The 16,689-nt window shown below is 57.9% G+C and overlaps 2 protein-coding genes across 5 annotated transcripts in view; one reads left to right on the plus strand and one right to left on the minus strand.

Moving 5' to 3' along the window:
• ITGB4 (integrin subunit beta 4) overlaps positions 1-10,806 on the plus strand; it is a 28,869-nt gene extending 18,063 nt beyond the window's left edge. Inside the window, exons 29-42 of one of the 3 annotated variants that reach the window (XR_004243860.1) lie at positions 146-326; positions 511-648; positions 1,153-1,335; positions 1,537-1,668; positions 2,675-2,875; positions 3,766-3,939; positions 4,424-4,597; positions 5,513-5,662; positions 6,310-6,498; positions 6,761-6,916; positions 7,357-7,521; positions 7,944-8,060; positions 8,617-8,927; positions 9,023-10,806. Coding sequence is in view for 2 of the 3 variants with exons in the window: in XM_032129230.1 (XP_031985121.1) it covers positions 146-326; positions 511-648; positions 1,153-1,335; positions 1,537-1,668; positions 2,675-2,875; positions 3,766-3,939; positions 4,424-4,597; positions 5,513-5,662; positions 6,310-6,498; positions 6,761-6,916; positions 7,357-7,521; positions 7,944-8,060; positions 8,617-8,747 (2,091 nt within the window). In the remaining variant the exon portion in view is untranslated. Of the gene's footprint in view, positions 1-145; positions 327-510; positions 649-1,152; positions 1,336-1,536; positions 1,669-2,674; positions 2,876-3,765; positions 3,940-4,423; positions 4,598-5,512; positions 5,663-6,309; positions 6,499-6,760; positions 6,917-7,356; positions 7,522-7,943; positions 8,061-8,616 lie in introns of all 3 variants that reach the window. The other 2 variants (XM_032129230.1, XM_032129231.1) reach the window with 2 other exon arrangements.
• Positions 10,807-11,081: 275 nt separating this feature from the next.
• On the minus strand, positions 11,082-15,572 carry GALK1 (galactokinase 1). 2 transcript variants are annotated; one of them, XM_032129249.1, is made up of 8 exons: positions 15,378-15,572; positions 14,352-14,541; positions 13,922-14,041; positions 13,287-13,422; positions 12,702-12,883; positions 12,332-12,482; positions 11,975-12,137; positions 11,082-11,276 (listed from the first exon to the last, which is right to left on the minus strand). In XM_032129249.1, the coding sequence occupies exons 1-8, from the start codon at positions 15,540-15,542 to the stop codon at positions 11,205-11,207; spliced, it is 1,179 nt and encodes a 392-aa protein (XP_031985140.1). In that variant the 5' UTR covers positions 15,543-15,572; the 3' UTR covers positions 11,082-11,204. The 2 variants fall into 2 exon arrangements, with proteins under 2 accessions (XP_031985140.1, XP_031985141.1); XM_032129250.1 differs by lacking the exon at positions 13,922-14,041.
• Positions 15,573-16,689: the final 1,117 nt, after the last annotated feature.

Here is a 16,689-nt window from a genome sequence, read left to right on the forward strand (position 1 = left end):
CCATGAAGTGCCCAGGCTGTCCTGGCCTCCCATTTCAGAGGAATGACACAACACCGTTCCCAGAGCAGATTTAGTAAGGGACAAGGAGTTTGTCACCCATTATGTGAGGATCTGAAGGAATCACGGCTTGCTCTTGCTTTGCCAGGTGAAATACTGGATCCAGGGAGACCCTGAGTCAGAAGCCCATCTCATTGATGTCAAAACCCCATCAGCACAGCTGAGTAACCTTTACCCCTTCTGCGACTACGAGATGCAAGTCTGCGCCTACAACGCCATGGGAGAAGGGACTTACTCGGACATCATCCGCTGCCGCACGCTGGAGGAGGGTGAGTGACCCCACACCTTCCTTCCCTCCACGTGGGAGCAAGTCTGTACCTCTGCACCCAGCACTGGGGTGAGGCCTCCAGCCCTGAGTGTCTCCCACTGCAACCCAGCTGTGATCTGGGGAACTCTGGGCACCCACTGGTTCCTGGCTTGCAGTGATGGGGACCCTTTGCTTTTCCTTCCCAGTGCCCAGCGAGCCTGGGCGCTTGGCTTTCAACGTCGTGTCTTCCACCGTGACCCAGCTGAGCTGGGCTGAGCCTGCGGAAACCAACGGGGAGATCACGGCCTACGAAGTCAGTTATGGGCTTGTTAACGATGACAACGGTAAGAGCTCATCTTTGGATGGGACAGTGCAGCCAGGTGAGGGGTAGAGGACACTTTCTGCAGGCTGGGCTGGTCCCAAGCAGCAGCAGAGCCAGAACAGCTCCAGGCATGTTTCTTTTGAGAACTGGCATTTGGATGGGTCACTTGATGGAAAGAGCACAGAAAAATCACCAGTCAGGATTTAACCCTGCAAATGCCAGAGAACTCTGTTCCCATTCACTTCCATAGTGTTTTATGTTGTTTTTCATGTCAAAAACTTAGTTCACAGGTCTAGATAAAGGGATGGGGTGCCAGGAAGGTGTTATTTGTGACACTGAACACCTCTCCTGTAGCTTGACTTCAGCATTCAGTTTGGGAATTACCCTGAGATGATGCTGCCTGTTGTGAGCAGCCCAAAGAGCTGCTGCACTTTTTCCAGAGCCAGGCTGTATCCTGACACCAAAGTGCGGGGTGTTGTGGGGTCCTCTGTGCCTGGTGGGTGACAGGCGTGCTCGTGCCTTGCAGTACCCGTTGGGCCCATGAAGAAGGTGCTGGTTGAAGACCCCAAGAAGCGCATGGTGCTGATCGAGAACCTGCGGGAGTCGCAGCCCTATCGCTACATGGTGAAGGCCAGGAACGGCGCGGGCTGGGGGCCTGAGAGAGAAGCCACCATCAACCTCGCCACGCAGCCCAAGCGCCCCATGTCCAGTGAGTGCCAGCCTGGCCAGGGGGCAGAGGGGCAGGAGCCGTGCTGGGGATATCACCCCAGCTGCTTCCCCGCCTCCTGTTTGCTCTGCTGCTCCAGCCACCCTGGGAATGTTGAGGGCCAGCCTGAGCATGGTGTGGTTTTTTGCTGCTTGTGTGGTTTTTTTGCTGCTTGTCTAATGGCGCTTTCCACCTCTCCCGCAGTCCCCATCATCCCTGATGTCCCCATCATTGATGCAGAGGGAGGTGAGGACTACGACAGCTACCTGATGTACAGCACAGACGTGCTCCGCTCTCCAGCCGGCAGCAAGCGGCCCAGTGTCTCTGATGATTCAGGTTCGTGTCTCTGAGTTTGAAAAGGTCATTTCTAACGTTCATTTTCCTTAATACCAGCTTTCAGTAACGAGCTTCACTGCTCCTTTCCATCTCTCAGAGATGGGGAGATCCAGTCGTGGAGATGGTGGAGATCGGCCTTTCCAAAGCTCAGTAGTTGCATCCATGGGAACACTTGGCTGCTCACAGTGTAAATAAGACCAGTGCCTCCTTGTCATAGCCATGGGGCAAAGAGAAACCTCAGTGTGGGGTGGGAGAGGAGCTCTTCATGGCCCTCCCTGCTCATCTTCCCTTTGTGTTGCCATTTGGCTGGACCATGAGAGTTGACATCAGCAAACAAGCGCCGGCAAAGGCACAGAGCTCTGAGTCCCCTGGATGCTTGGGATCTAGGCTAAGCCAACAGGAGGGAACTCAGCAGTGCTGGGAGGGCACTGGCCTCTCTTCCTCTATCCCTTCACTTTCTGAGTGAGGCTGACTCCCTGGTCTTGTGCTGGGAAAAGGAGGGGAAACGAACCATAAGTGAAGCGATGGGGTGTGTCTGTAGGATCTTCTCTGGGGGGGTTCTCCAGGGCCTCGGACCCAAGAGCGAGTCCCTGGTCCTTTCAGAGAGCAAGGTGACGGGAACAGCAGGAGTCCAACCACCCCAAGTGAGCATCGAAGAGTGACGAAACCTCTCCTGAGCAGAGGACAATTGTTGCAGACTCTTCATGCAGGGACAGGCGTCCGGTGGGACTTTGACTCTCACCTTTTGTCATGATGGACACAGGGCTGGAAAACAGTCTGGGGGTTGAGGAACCCCCTGCATGTCACGCTCCCACCATTCTCCACCTACCAGATGGTTGCACCACCTGAACTCCTCAGCTCACACTTGGCAACACAGGCTGTGAACAGGCGTCGTCCCCACTGGTTCTTGTCCCTTCCTGTCCCAGCAAGCAGCACGGAGGTGGTGGGTGGCCCACCCTGACCCCTGCAGACCGTGCCAACACCAGTGCTTGCGTTGTCCCAAAAGGCTCCAGGTGGAAATTTGTGCCGTTGCTGGGAGAAGACCTGGACCTTCGCCGCATCACCTGGAGGCTCCCCCCCGAAACCATTCCCCGCCTCTCTGGCAGCAGCCGCCTCTCCTCGGACACCGAGGGGCTCCTCCACGAGGAGGACAGCGCTGTGGCTCCTGGCAGTGTGAGGAGGAGCGGGACGCCCCGGCCCCAAGCAGGTGAAGGACGGCTCCATTACAGCACTGAGTGTCCTGTCTCGTCCTGCTTTGAGCTGAGCGGCCGGCGGATGGGCTCTGTGTCCCCTGCCTCCCCTTGTGTGCCCACCCTCGTGTTGGTGTGATCTGCTTCAAAACCTTGTCCCGGTGTGTCTGCTCACGAGAGTGTCAAGGTAACCCCCATCTCGGCACGGACTTGGGAGCCTGCTAGCAAGTTGCTTCTACCAAAGGCTGGACCTTCGAGGCAGGAGCAAACTCAGATGATACCAGCTAAGTGCCACCTCCAAGGGCAGCTCTTCACCTTAATTAAGTGCCCCAAGCTTCTGGGGCAGATCTGCTGGACTGTTAAACAGAAATCACTCTCTCACAGGTGGCTGATCTCTCCTGGCCTGCTGGGAGGGGATGGGGATTTGTTTGTCAAGGACCAGAACAACGGAGTGGAGTTTGCTTTTCAGATCCAGCTGAGATGGGATCCAGGATGAGATCTGGAGAAACCGCCTCCATAAAGGGCCGTTTTCCTTCTTCCACCTTCTTTTAAAATCTGAAATTATAAACCTGTGCTTGCATCTAAGGGGAGATGTGAGAGAATGTGGCGAGAACCACAAGGCAGTGCCCCAGCAAGGCCGAGGTCTGGAGTTACCTTGGGCACCATGGGTGTGTCTGGTGCTGGGTGTAGGGAGAAGTCTTTGTTTACCTCTTTGTTTCTGTGTCACTTGTTGGGTGTTGTGGCTTGTTCTAGATGTAGCGTTCCAGAACCACCTTCCAGAGTAGCTGAACCTAGGATGTAGCCAAGGCAGGGGGGGCACCACGATGCCTCCTGCTTCCTCTCCATAGAAACCGGAGCAGCAGCTTTGTCCACAGCCACGTTCCTCACGGTGTGCCCTCTTCCACAGAGCACTTGCTGAATGGCCGGGTGGACTTCTCCTTCCCTGGCAGCGGCAGTGGCACCCTGACCAGGACAGCCAACACCAGCTACCACCAGCTGAGCTCCCACATGCACCAGGAGCACAGGGTGATGGGGAGCTCCTCGCTGACAAGAGACTACTCCACGATGCTGATGGGGCACGGTGAGTACCACAGGGATGGGACCCATCCTTCCCTTCCATCCCCATGACTGCCTTTGGACCTGCACCCTAAAGTCCTTGTGGGGTGAGGACTGTGCTCACAGCTAAGGGGGCCTATGAACCCCAGGTCTGGAAGGTCATGTCCCCACCACTGATCTTTGGTGCTTTGCTAAGGCCTCTCTGCTTCCAGACCAGTTTGGAAGGGGTTCGCACCCCCCACATGCAGCGTGCTCAGGGAAGGGAGCTCCATCCTTATCCTCACACCACAAAGCACTCCAGGGAGAGCACGTGTCTCTTCTCCTCACTCTATCCAGCAGCGTGGTTGCCTTTCAGCTCCACGTGTGTCAATCAGCTGGTGCTGACAGAAGGTGGTTCAAAGATTCTTCAAACCTGAGCCTTAAAAAGTCACCTGTGCAGGAGCCTGGGCTGAACCTGCTCTGAGATCTCCAATGGTGTTTTTCTCTTTCTTCTTGCACCGCTTCTGTAGATTACCCGGGGACACTTCTCCCTCCCATCCATGAAGATGCTGGGAGGACACTCCTCCGGCCCCGGGACGTGGGTTTCAGGAGCAGGGCAAAGGTGAAGGGTTACTACCCCAGCATTGGCTGTCGGGACTCTATAATCATGACTGATGGGTCCGCAGGGATGTGCAAGTACATAGGTACAGCTTGTGCAGTGTCTCCTCCCAGCCACACATCCTATAACAGCCCAGCCACCGTCCACCCATGAGCTGCTGCCATCCACTGCTCACCCCAAACCTCCTCTCCATGGCTTGCTGTGTGCTGTGCTGATCTTCCTCCTGACCCAGCCTGCGCCTCCATCACATCACCTTTCTGTTTGCAGGTGAATTGCAGGTTTCAACCCACCTGGACTGATTAACATTCACCACCACTGCTGCCACCGTGCTCTGATCATCAACTCATTGTCCCCATCCTCTTTACTCCTAATGAGCTTCTTGTTCTCAGTCTTACTCCACAGGCCTTCGGAGAACTCTTGGGGAGAACATGTGCTCCTTCTGAGATGTCCCTCTGCAAGCTCCTTCTCAGTGAGGGGTTTTAGTCCCTGTGTGTCACCTGGGGGCCTGTAGTGCTCTCCATGAGCTTTGTGTCCCAATGGGACAAGCTGAGGAGCACCCAGATGTGGTCCCAGGCCACATGAACAGAGCCTGGAGGTGTTGGGCTGATTTAGCTGTAGATTAGGGCCAGTCTTAATTGACCTACACCTGATGAAGTCTATGAAGCTTCTAGCAGACCGGACAGGGTGCTTAGGGTTGAGTGAGGAGGGTCACAGCCAGCACCAGGCCCCTGCTCTGGGCTCTCTGCCACAGGGGCATGAAGCTTACCTTAACTTGTCCCACCCAAGCGTGGCACCCTGAGGCCGTGGGACTTCCCTGTAGCTGTGCAGAGCCAGCCAGCTCCCCCCCATGACAGGTCAGCTTGCAGAGATGACATCTCACCACACCCTCCCCGAACCATCAAGACCATCCCATGTTTGTGTGTGCCACCCCCTCCTCTCCCCCAGTCCCCTTAGCCCCCATTCCCAAAATCTCCAGCCTGATGCTCCTTTTCTGCCTCAGACTCCAGGAAGCCGCTGGGCATCCCTGACACCCCCACCCGCCTGGTGTTCTCTGCCCTGGGCCCCACGTCCCTGAAGGTGAGCTGGCAGGAGCCACGCTGCGAGAAGGAGGTGCAGGGCTACAGCGTGCAGTACCAGCTCCTTAATGGAGGTCAGTGAACTGGGGGGTTGGCTGGAGTTTCATGTGGTGGAGAGTCTGCTCTGGGTCTTCTGGCTCTGGAGGACCCTGCTCTGAGAGAGGGGGGTTGGACCAGATGATCTCCAGAGGCGCCTTCCAACCTCAGTCATTCTGGGATTCAGGGTCCTAACTCTGCTTCTTGTGTAGCCTTTTTTTTTTTGTGCAGGAAATGTTGCAGCTACCCCACAGCTTTCATTCCCTGTTTCTCTCAGAGGGAGAACAATTCCTGGGGTTGCTTGTAGAATCGTCTCTCCTCCAAAAATACTCCCCTTTGACTGATTCTCTCCATCAGCCCAAGCTTCTTAACCTGAATGTTTTTTCAACACATGGGACTTAAAAGAAGGACTGAAATGAAAATATCTTATTTTTATGTGAATCTCAGGGCAGCGTTAGTGAAAATAGAATTATTTTGTCTGAAACTCCTTGAGTTTTTCAAGAAGCTTTTTTGGAAAAACCTCTTGTCCTGCGCTACCATTGCTGGTGGCAAGGTGTGATGGGGATGGTTGGGGAGGGCCCCTGGATGGCTTTTGCAGGCAGTTTGTTTGAGACAGAGTTTAGGTGAAAGTTGTGGCTCTGTGTCTGCAACGAGGTGTTGACCTCCTCTTCCCTGTGTGTCCCAGGAGAGGTGCACAGGATCACCATCCCCAACCCCAGCCAGAACTCGGTGGTGGTGGAGGACCTGCTGCCCAACCACTCCTACATCTTCAAGGTGAAGGCGCAGAGCGAGGAGGGCTGGGGCCCCGAGAGGGAGGGAGTCATCACCATCGAGTCCCAGGTGGACCCGCAGAGCCCGCTCAGCCCCGTGCCAGGTGAGGTGGCTGGGGACAGAAGGGTGGCACTGATGTCTCTGCTGCTGTCTACAGTGCTGGCCTGGCTGTTTTCTCTCCTCTAGCCACATCCTGAGCTCTCCTTTCCTTCCTCTCATTTTGGAACAGGACCTTCTTCCCCACACACTCACTTTGCACTCGTCCAGAGAGCTGAGCTCTTCTGGCTCATTCCATAAATGCTGTGTGCACATTCCTCTCAGGCTCCCTCTGCTGTGATTCCGACCTGTCCCCGGTGCCCTTGCAGGTACCCCCTTCACCCTGAGCACCCCCTGTGCCCCTGGACCACTGGTTTTCACTGCCCTCAGCCCGGACTCTCTGCACCTCAGCTGGGAGAGACCCCGTGAGCCCAATGGGCCCATCCTGGGCTACAGGATCACCTGTGAGATGCTGCATGGAGGAGGTACGGTATCAGGCTGAGGCAGCCCAGTTCCCTTCTGTAGAGCACAAGATACCTCCAGCTAAGGCAGCAACTTGCTGCATTTTTGCTGGGACCAATAAAAGAGTTGTTTGCTTACATCAGTGCAGACAAAGTGAGGACATGAGGCTGATTCCAGGCCTGGGAGCTGCTGGCTCCTGACACTTTGTGCCATTGCATGGTCTGGTCTATTGTGGGAAGAGGAAGGACCTGTTGAATATTGCAGCCAAAACCCTGTGGAAGTTGGTTGTTGAGGTTCCCTGCTGTAGTGAAATGGAGTTGTCTTAACCCTTAGTAAAAGTGGGTGTAATCCTACAGCCCATGGAGTGTATAAAGCTCAGGGAAAGCCAAGGCAGCAGAGGTGGGGGGAGTGTGTTTGGAGGGACCATCACTCTTGTCTGTCTTCACCACTCTGTGTGGATTAGGGGAGCCCAGGACAATCTATGTCGAAGGAGACAACCTGGAAACCACCCTGACTGTGCCCCACCTGAGTGAGAATGTCCCGTACAAGTTCAAAGTGCAAGCCAACACCACCCAAGGCTTTGGGCCAGAGAGAGAAGGCCTCATCACCATTGAATCTCAGGACAGAGGTACAGTACCATGTCTTTGTGGAGGTGCAAAGAGAAACCTCTCAGAGCAGGCAACCCAACTCCCACAGTCACTCGCCAGCTCTGGTGGTGACTCCGTGCTCCACGAAAGACATGGAGACAGCGTTTTCCATGAAGGCAGTGCTGTGCCTGGTGAGCACTGTCCCAGTCCTGGTGCACTGAATGAGGGAGCACCTGCCACTGTTTAACTTATGGTGAAACTTCTGCCTGTTTGTACAAATACCTGGAGGCAGCTTCTTACTGCCCAGGTGTGAGACCTTCCCAGTCCTCTCAGTTCCTCCTGAACCTGGCTCCAATATCAGCAAGGAAAAACTCCGGAGACTGCTGGTGCTCACTGTGCAGGGTTGAGGTATTGGAAGCTCCTTGTTATTTCTTGACTGATTTGTCCCTTTTCCTTCTCCCAGGTGTTTTCTCCCAGTTTGGAGGACAGCAGTACATGAGAGAAGAAGTTTACAAATTCCCCACTGAATACACCACCAAAACCAGCATCAGCCATTCCTCTCTGGACCCCCACTTCACAGGTAGGGGCTCATTGTTGCTTTGCAACCCTCAGAAAACAAAGGGGAATTCTGCTTGGCCAAAGGTTTGATGCTGCTTTTACCTCAAGTGCCAAAGGCAGGGAAGGAGGGTCCATCAGGTGGGATTTTCCTATACCGTGTCCCCGCTTTGCCCCAGGGACAGTTGCAGTCATTCCCACACGTGCTGCCCAGTCCCAGAGGGAATGCTGAATTCCAGAGTCCTCCAGCACTGTCACTGGGGACCAAATCATAGCTCTTCCTGCAAGGTTTGATCTCTTCAGAGCAGTAAAAACAGAGCAGTGCGACAAACCCTTTATTCACATCAATGTAGTTGTTCCATGCTGTCCCACTTCAGCTCATGGGCTCATGCTGCAACACGGAGAGTTTGGGAGCTTTAGGAGATCCATCCTCTTGACTGACACAGCAAAGCACTGGATCCCTTGGTGTGGAGAGGCCCTTAAATACCACTTTCTATGATGGGAAAACAAACTGCCTGGAATCACGAGGCAGGGCAGACCCTGTTCCCTGTGAGCCCATACTTGGTGCCTTCCCCTTGCAGACGGGATGCTGGTGACCACCCAGCGCGTGGAGAACTCCAGCAGCACTCTCACCCAGGAGTTCGTGAGCCGCACCGTGATGGCCAGCGGGACCCTCACCCAGCAGGTGGAGAGGCAGTTCTACGAGGCCTGAGCCGGGGCAGGCCGAGCACCAGCGGGACTCTTGGGATCAGAGGGCAGGATTTTATGGAATGACCCAAGGGGGCTTCATCCAGGCGGTGCCTGGGCAGCTCCTCCTGTGGGCACAGACCGTCTGTGGCACTCCAGCCTCTGGACTTCTTTGGAGCCCAGCACACTCAGAGCTCTGGCACAGGTGGGTGTGTAAGCTCATCCTTCAGGGCAGAAATGGGGGTGTCTCCATGGCTCCAGCCTCCCCAGGTAAATGGAACAGAATGATTTTTTTCTCAGCTCCTTGGTTTCGAGAGGACCTCAGAAGTCAAAATCCAGATTTATAGAGGGTCACCATTTCCATCTTTGCTCCAGGCTCTCTGGTAACTCGCCTGTCTACTGGAGATGGTTGTTTTGTTCAGTTTGGGTTTTTTAATGAGAGCTGCAAGGTAGGGTTTTGGGGTAACCTGTGCTTTCTTACTGCACCTATTTGTGTCTGTCCTTCGCTGCTGGCATTTGGTACCACGATAGCAAAGAATAACCCTTCGTTTGTGTTGCATTACTTGATGGCCTCTGATGCTTTTTTTTTTTTTTTGCATACAATATTGTACAGTTTTCATAGTATATATATATAAATATATATAAATGTATTTTATTATTTTATAAAAAAATGGAGGTGGATAAGATCTATCCTGAATGTAGAGGTTACACTGGGATTGTGGCTGCTGGGAAACATGAATAACGGCAAGAAATGAGTTAAGGGCTTGATCCAAAGGCCACTTGGACCCTGTGATGAGCTGGTGGGCTCTGCCTTGGACCTTGTTATCCTCCAGCACCAGAGACTCCAGCAGAAGGCTGCAAGGTGCCAGATCCACTCGCTGCAGAGATCCATCAGCTGGAGCACTTGGACACAGAAGGGCTGGGAGCTGCCCAGAGGCGAGGGACAGGGATGGCTCCAGCAGCTGAGATGGGAACTGTGCTGGGATTCCTTACACAGCTGCTGTGGAAAGTGTGAGATTTCAGGGCAGAGGACGTTGGGTATCTTTTAAAAGACTTTTTGCTCGGCAGCAACATCAGCAAACACAAAGGAAGAGCAAGCCTGGGAACAACAGGCACTCCCACCCTCCTGAGCACATCTGAGATCCTTCAGCCCCAGCTTCAGGTCCACTCACACAGGGCTGGGCTGAGACCCTGCTGGGCTTCATTTCCCAGTACTGGGCAGGATCCCTGGAGCCTCCCTGCCTTGCAGAGCAGTGCAAGGTCTCTCTGGCGCATTCCAGCCGCATGGGAGCAGGCGAGGAGCCTGCCCAGAGCAGTGGTAGCAGCTTCCAACCAAAGCAGCAGCTGCCTGGGCCCCCTGGCAGCATCACCAGCCTGCTTTGGTCTGACAAAGTACCTTAGCTTTTTTTTTTTTTTTTCCTGGTTTTCTTTTTTTATTGTGTTTTAATTTCTTTTTCCTTTGTTTTCTTTTGGACTCTGAAGAAGAGTTCATCGCTGACAGTTCCCTCTCCTCTTCAGGCTTTTTATTTCACTAGGGGGAAGTGTTGTACCTCTTTCAGCCAAAGATGGATGTGGGTGAATCAAGTCCACAGGAGTCTCCACTACTGCAGATGGAGCTGGGTCAGTTTTTAACTTGGTTCAAGGGATCCTTCACCAAACTTGGGGTTTTACTGTGCCTTCAAGAAGCACTTATTTCTCCTGAGCACATGCCAGTGGCCTGAGCCTGCCTCCCTGCCTGCTCCCATGTCGCCTGGGGTTGGAGTTTTCTCTCCTCCTGCACAAGGACTGTGTGCCCCTTTCCCTGAGCTTTGTGGTCCCGGGTACAACACTGAGAACTGCCTATAAAGGGAGTTTCCCAAGCATTTAAACCAAAGATGATCCTGTTCTCCAAGCTCAGAGCATGGCCCATCAGCTGCTCTCCAGGGAACCAGACCTTCCCCATGCACATGCACTAACCCAGGCCTGTCTTTTTTAATTTCATGTGGTTGTTAGAGCTGGTGCTGCTTCAGCCTTTCCAAGCTGGATCCAGACCGGGTCTTTGATCAGATGACTTCCTCTTGCACGCAATAAATATTTTCTCTATATTCTGCCTCTTTGTTTGTTTGTTTGAAGCAAATTTTAAGTAATCCCTCCCCCCCTCACTATCCTCCATCTGCAGCAGCTGCAGGGCAGGTGCCAGAGGAAGATTCCCAAGTAGGAACTTTTGCCAAGTGTCAGTGCCTGCTGCTGCTCCTCCACTGCCATCCCCTCCTGTGACTGCAGCCCTGGTAACAGCTCCTTCCACCAGTGCAAACTGCATTTAAACCAGTATCCTCTGAGGAACAGGCCCCACTGATTTTGGCTCACATGGGCACAGAACAACCGTGCAAATGTTTTGCATTTATTAGGCAAATACTGCAGATGGACGAACTGATCCCCTTGGGAAAGCCTCTGGGAGGGAGGCAATGCCAGCCCAAGGTTCCCAGGTGAGGTGGTCACTCCTCTACAGGGGCAGAGCCTTTGCCCCTCCCGAGGGCTTGGTGAGGTAGAAGGTGGCTGTGCCACTGTATTTCTCCTGAAAAACAAGAGGAGCAGTTGAGGCTCGGAAATGCCAGAGCTGGGGAGAAAGGTTCTGCTGGTCAGTTCCACGCTCACTCTACCTCCTCCCTTCACTGGACTGGAAGTCCTGGTCATGTTCCCTCTCTCCCACCTTTGGCAGAGGCCAAAGCCCTTTTGGTCTCTCCCCATTTCAGGCCTTCTTCTGCCCCTTCTTTCCCCACCCTCAGCTATTTACAGGGTGCACCATGATCTCATAGAGCAGCAAAATGATGCTCTGCCTTGTTCACAGGCCCCATGTCCTGATACCCCCATTCTGCTGGCATTTCCAGCTACCTGTGCATGCCAAGGTGCTGATTTAGGGAATGCTGGTGATGGCACTGAGATCGTTCCTGGGCTGTAACTGCCAGTGTGCAGCTCAGCAGTGCCCAAGCTCAGCTCAGACCAATTTTCTGTAGATGGATTTGGCCTTCCTGAAGCTCCCCCAGCACCTTTTCAACTCCCTTTCTCAATGGAGTGAGGTCCTGGGGCAGGGCCCTATGACTGGCACAGGTGTTGAACTGACTGCAGGAGCTTAGTGGCATCAACAGACTCAGGGCTACCCCTGGATGGGCCCCCCCCAGCCCCAAATAGCTCAGGAGTGACACTTCAACAGTGTCCCTGTGCTGTGCCCCTCGGGATCTTTCAGTCAATCTCCTGGTGCTTTTCTCCACATACCTGGATGTGCTGCTGGGCTCTCTCTGCAGCCCCAGCTTCCAGCAGTGTCACCGTGCAGCCTCCGAAGCCTCCCCCAGTCATCCTGCTGCCATAAACCCCATCAACTTCCAGGGCTGCTGCCACCAGCTCGTCCAGCTCCGGGCAGCTCACCTCATAGTCATCCCTGGAAAGAGGAGACCCGTGCTCTGCCCTCTCCTGCACCCTGGGCACAACCACTGCACCACGGACAGCTGGAACTCGTGTCCTGGTGCAGCCACTGCCATGGCAGCGATGCCAGATCCACAAATCCTGGCCCAGCTCTGCCTGGAAGTGCAGGTACACGTGAGGAAGGCTGTGAGCATCCTTGCTCATCCTCACCTGAGGGAGTTGTGGCTCTCCACCATCAGCCTCCCGAACATGCTGTAGTCCCTGTGCTGCAGTGCCTGTGCTGCCTGTGCTGTCCGTGCTATCTCACCGATGACGTGCCTGGCCCGCCGGAACACCTCGTCCCCCAGCCGGCTCCTGGCCTCTGCAGAGACATTTGTGTCCCTGCAGCAAAGCCCCCCCAGCCTGCAGGATGCTGCTGGGGTGCATCCTGCAACCATCCTGTGCCAAAGCCTCTCTGCATGCAGCACGCTCCCATCACGGGCTGTGTGCCCACCCGCCTGCCCCAGGCCTCAGGCCACGGAGCACCAAGACCTTGACGCCCCAAGATGGTGACCAGAGATGAGGGAGGGACTGTCCCCACCTTCCAGCTCGGCCAGGGTGGCATCCCTCAGGCTGGCCTTGCCAAGAGCCGCTGCTGCCTGCTCGCACTGCCGCCGGCGCGTGGGGTACTCGCTGCCCGTCAGCGTGTGCCGCACGTTGGAGTTGGTGATGAGCACGGCCAGGCTGGCATCGCTCAGCGGGACAAGGACGGTCTCCAGGGACCTGCAGGGAGCGCTCAGCCGTGTGCCCGTCCCCCCTGCCCGCCCCGGCCCTCCCTCGGACACCTGAGTGAGGCTACGTGGCAGGCAGATCCTGAACTAAAGAGGCAAAGTCCAGGTGGTTTAGGATTTCACTCTAGTGTTTCACTCCCTCCCAATTATTAGTTCCATAATAGACCCTAACGACCGCGGGAAAGACAGCCCAGGCAAGCAGCAGAAAGGTTGCAGGAGGAGGAATCAAGACAAGGGGGAATTAAATGCAGGCTGCTCCGTCCCCATGATGAGGTTTTGGGCTGGGTTCAAGGGTTAACCCCTCCCTGCTCTTAGTTCATATGCACAGGGCCAGCTCATGCCCAGCTGCCCAAGGAGGTGGGCACAGCACAGGGAGCTCAGCGCTCGACCCTGACCTGCAGTCGATGAGCAGCGCGTGGCCTTCCCTGCCCATCACGGATATGAACTGGTCCATGATCCCGCAGGGCATCCCAGCAAACGTGTGCTCTGCTTTCTGGCACGCCAGCGCCTTGGCTACCAAATCCCCGTCATCTGTGCCACAGCAGACACACAGGTTAGCAGCTCCAGGATCTTGGTCCCTTGCCTGGGAGCAGGGGGAGCAAACACGGAGATAAAGGGTTGTTTTCCCATGGAATGAGGTTTTGCAGCTGCAGGTGCTTGCTCCTGCATCACTGCATGGCATCCATGCCAGCCTGGGCCCCCAGATCCAGCTGGATGTGATAACTGACACCAGTGTTTTGGGTCTCTTGATTTTTGGGGGCATTAGGGTAGCGAGAGAATGCTCCCAAGGGAACTTCTTCTCATCCCCCTGGCCAGCCCCAGGAGTGGTCCATGGATTTTAGAGGTCTGGGCAGGTCAGGCTGAATGAGCTGGAAGAGCCACACAGCCAGGATAGTGCCAGCTGGGGAGTTGTTACCCACTCACAGCAGCATTTTCCCAAGGGCTGTTGGGATCTAACTAAGTGCACCCCACTCATCCCAGCTCCCACGTGGAAATAGATGCCAGGGCCCAGGAGTGGCTGCTGTCTTACCAGGGCAGAGCTGCTGGAGGAAGGTGTACGTAGCCACTTCCAGAGCGGCCGAGCTGGAGAGACCCCCGCCCAGGGGGATGTCACTGGCTATGACGGCGCTGAAGCCCGGCACGGGACCAGCTGCGGGAAGAGAAGGGAGGAGGGGCCGTGAGCCCCTGCAGGGCTGCGTGTGCCGCACAGCTCACGGGGAATGACACAAGGAGCCCCTGTCCAACATTTCAGAACACAGGCTGACCCACAGCAGAGCAGGACCCGGCAGCCCCCCAAGCACAGGGACCTTTGGAGCTGAGATGGACTTTGCTGGAGCCTGGTCCCGGCGGAGCTGCAGGATTGCACCGGCACTGGGAGAGCCCCTGGAGCGCTCCCAAAGCCGGGTCTGAACACCAGTCCCGAGCAAGGGGGCTCTGACCGCCCCTCAGCCCGGCCTTACCCCGGTAGTGCTGGATGACTCCCTTGACGTAGTTGGCCCAGCGAGGCAGCCCCGGGCTCAGGGAGCTGCCGGGACGGGGAGCCGGGAACTGCACCCTGAGGGGCTCGTCCGCCTCCGCCGAGGTGGTGACGATGCAGATGGTCCCGTCCTGCGTGGGGGATCCCACCAGCACCGTCCCCAGCTGCAGGGCCTGGGGGTGGGGAAAGTGGGCTCAGACCCCGCGGCATCCCTTGGAGCATCCCCACGGGAGGCAGGGGACAGCTACGGCTGCTTCAGCCCACAGATGGAGCACTCGAGAGTTCTCTTTAACACCCCAGAGCCTCCACTGCACGCTCAGCTTGGCACAGAATTAAACTTCCTGGATATTTATTGACACCCAGGGTCAGTCTTCCCACTGACTGTTGTGCCTGACCCCCCCAGCTCGGTGCCAGGTGCTGCTGGTTGGGCTCCGAGGGCGTGGTAACCACGTCAAGGATAGGAGAGGCTTCAGGAAGTTTTCTTGCCTGCCAGGGAATTCAGCTGACCTGCTCCCACGCTCCTCGGCCTCACAGTAATTAGCTGTAGGTTTGATTTAGGACTGAGTGGGGACTTCCCCGCTGAGCCAAAGGAGCTCGGAAGGAGCAGGAAGCTCCTGCTGTTCTGAACCATCTCTGCCACCAAAACATCGCTCTCTGGGAACGGGAAGTTGTTTGACGGGGTTGTAGAAAAAAGGCTTCAGCCTCTCGGAGAGGTGGTTGGGAAGGGAATCAATCCCCCGTGAAGCGAGTGAGGAGGTGGTCTGCAGGGGGGGGCTGCAGCAGGTCTTGCTCTGAACCCCATGGTCCTGGGCAGGGGATCCCGCGGGGGAGAATGGTGAAAGCGGGGTCCCGGAGGATCCCTCAAGCTCCTGGGTGGGTTATCCTGGAGGGGACATCCTCGGACGGGGGTGGGAAGGCGGTGGTGGAGGACCCCCAGCGGCTGCCAGGAGGACCCGGAAGGGTGACACGGCGAGAGCCCGGGGCTGGGGCGGCGGAGCGCGGCCCTTACCATGGGCAGCACGAAGCCGCCGTTGTAGTCGGTGTGCTCTCCGATGAGGTTGACCCGGCCAGGGGCCCACGCCGCCAGCACCGCCGCACCCCCGAAAGCCGCTTCGTGCGCCCGGCGAGCGGCCGCCAGCAGCGGGGACGAACCGGGATCCAGCGGTTCCGCCATGGCCGAGCTGCACCGCCCCCGAGCACCCCGCACCGCCCCCGATCGCCCCGCACCTCCCCCGAGCACCCCGCACCGCCCCCGATCGCCCCGCACCGCCCCCGAGCGCCCCGCACCGCCCCCGAGCGCCCCGCACCGCCCCCGAGCGCCCCGCACCGCCCCCGGGCGCCCCGCACCGCCCCCGATCGCCCCGCACCTCCCCCGGGCGCCCCGCACCTCCCCCGATCGCCCCGCACCTCCCCCGATCGCCCCGCACCGCCCCCGAGCGCCCCGCACCGCCCCCGATCGCCCCGCACCGCCCCCGATCGCCCCGCACCTCCCCCGATCGCCCCGCACCGCCCCCGAGCGCCCCGCACCGCCCCCGATCGCCCCGCACCGCCCCCGGGCGGCCCGCACCGCCCCCGAGCGCCCCGCACCGCCCCCGAGCACCCTGCACCGCCCCAGAGCCACGCACAGCCCCCGATCGCCCCGCACCGCCCCCGAGCACCCCGCACCGCCCCCGAGCACCACGCACCGCCCCCGATCGCCCCGCACCGCCCCCGGGAGCCCCGCACCGCCCCAGAGCCACGCACCGCCCCCGAGCCCTGCACCGCCCCCGATCGCCCCGCACCGCCCCCGGGAGCCCCGCACCGCCCCCGGGCACCCCGCACCGCCCCCGATCGCCCCGCACCGCCCCCGGGAGCCCCGCACCGCCCCCGATCGCCCCGCACCGCCCCCGATCGCCCCGCACCGCCCCCGAGCACCCTGCACCGCCCCAGAGCCACGCACAGCCCCCGATCGCCCCGCACCGCCCCCGGGCACTCCGCACCGCCCCCGGGCACTCCGCACCGCCCCCGATCGCCCCGCACCTCCCCCGAGCGCCCCGCACCTCCCCCGAGCGCCCCGCACCGCCCCCGAGCACCACGCACCGCCCCCGAGCCACGCACCGCCCCCGAGCGCCCCGCACCGCCCCCGGGAGCCCCGCACCGCCCCAGAGCCACGCACCGCCCCCGGGCACCCCGCACCGCCCCCGAGCGCCCCGCACCGCCCCCGATCGCCCCGCACCGCCCCCGAGCACCCTGCACCGCCCCAGAGCCACGCACAGCCCCCGATCGCCCCGCACCGCCCCCGGGCACTCCGCACCGCCCCCGATCGCCCCGCACCGCCCCCG

The sequence above is a fragment of the Corvus moneduloides genome, chromosome 19 (genome assembly GCF_009650955.1).
Source record: "Corvus moneduloides isolate bCorMon1 chromosome 19, bCorMon1.pri, whole genome shotgun sequence".
Lineage (NCBI taxonomy): Eukaryota > Metazoa > Chordata > Aves > Passeriformes > Corvidae > Corvus > Corvus moneduloides.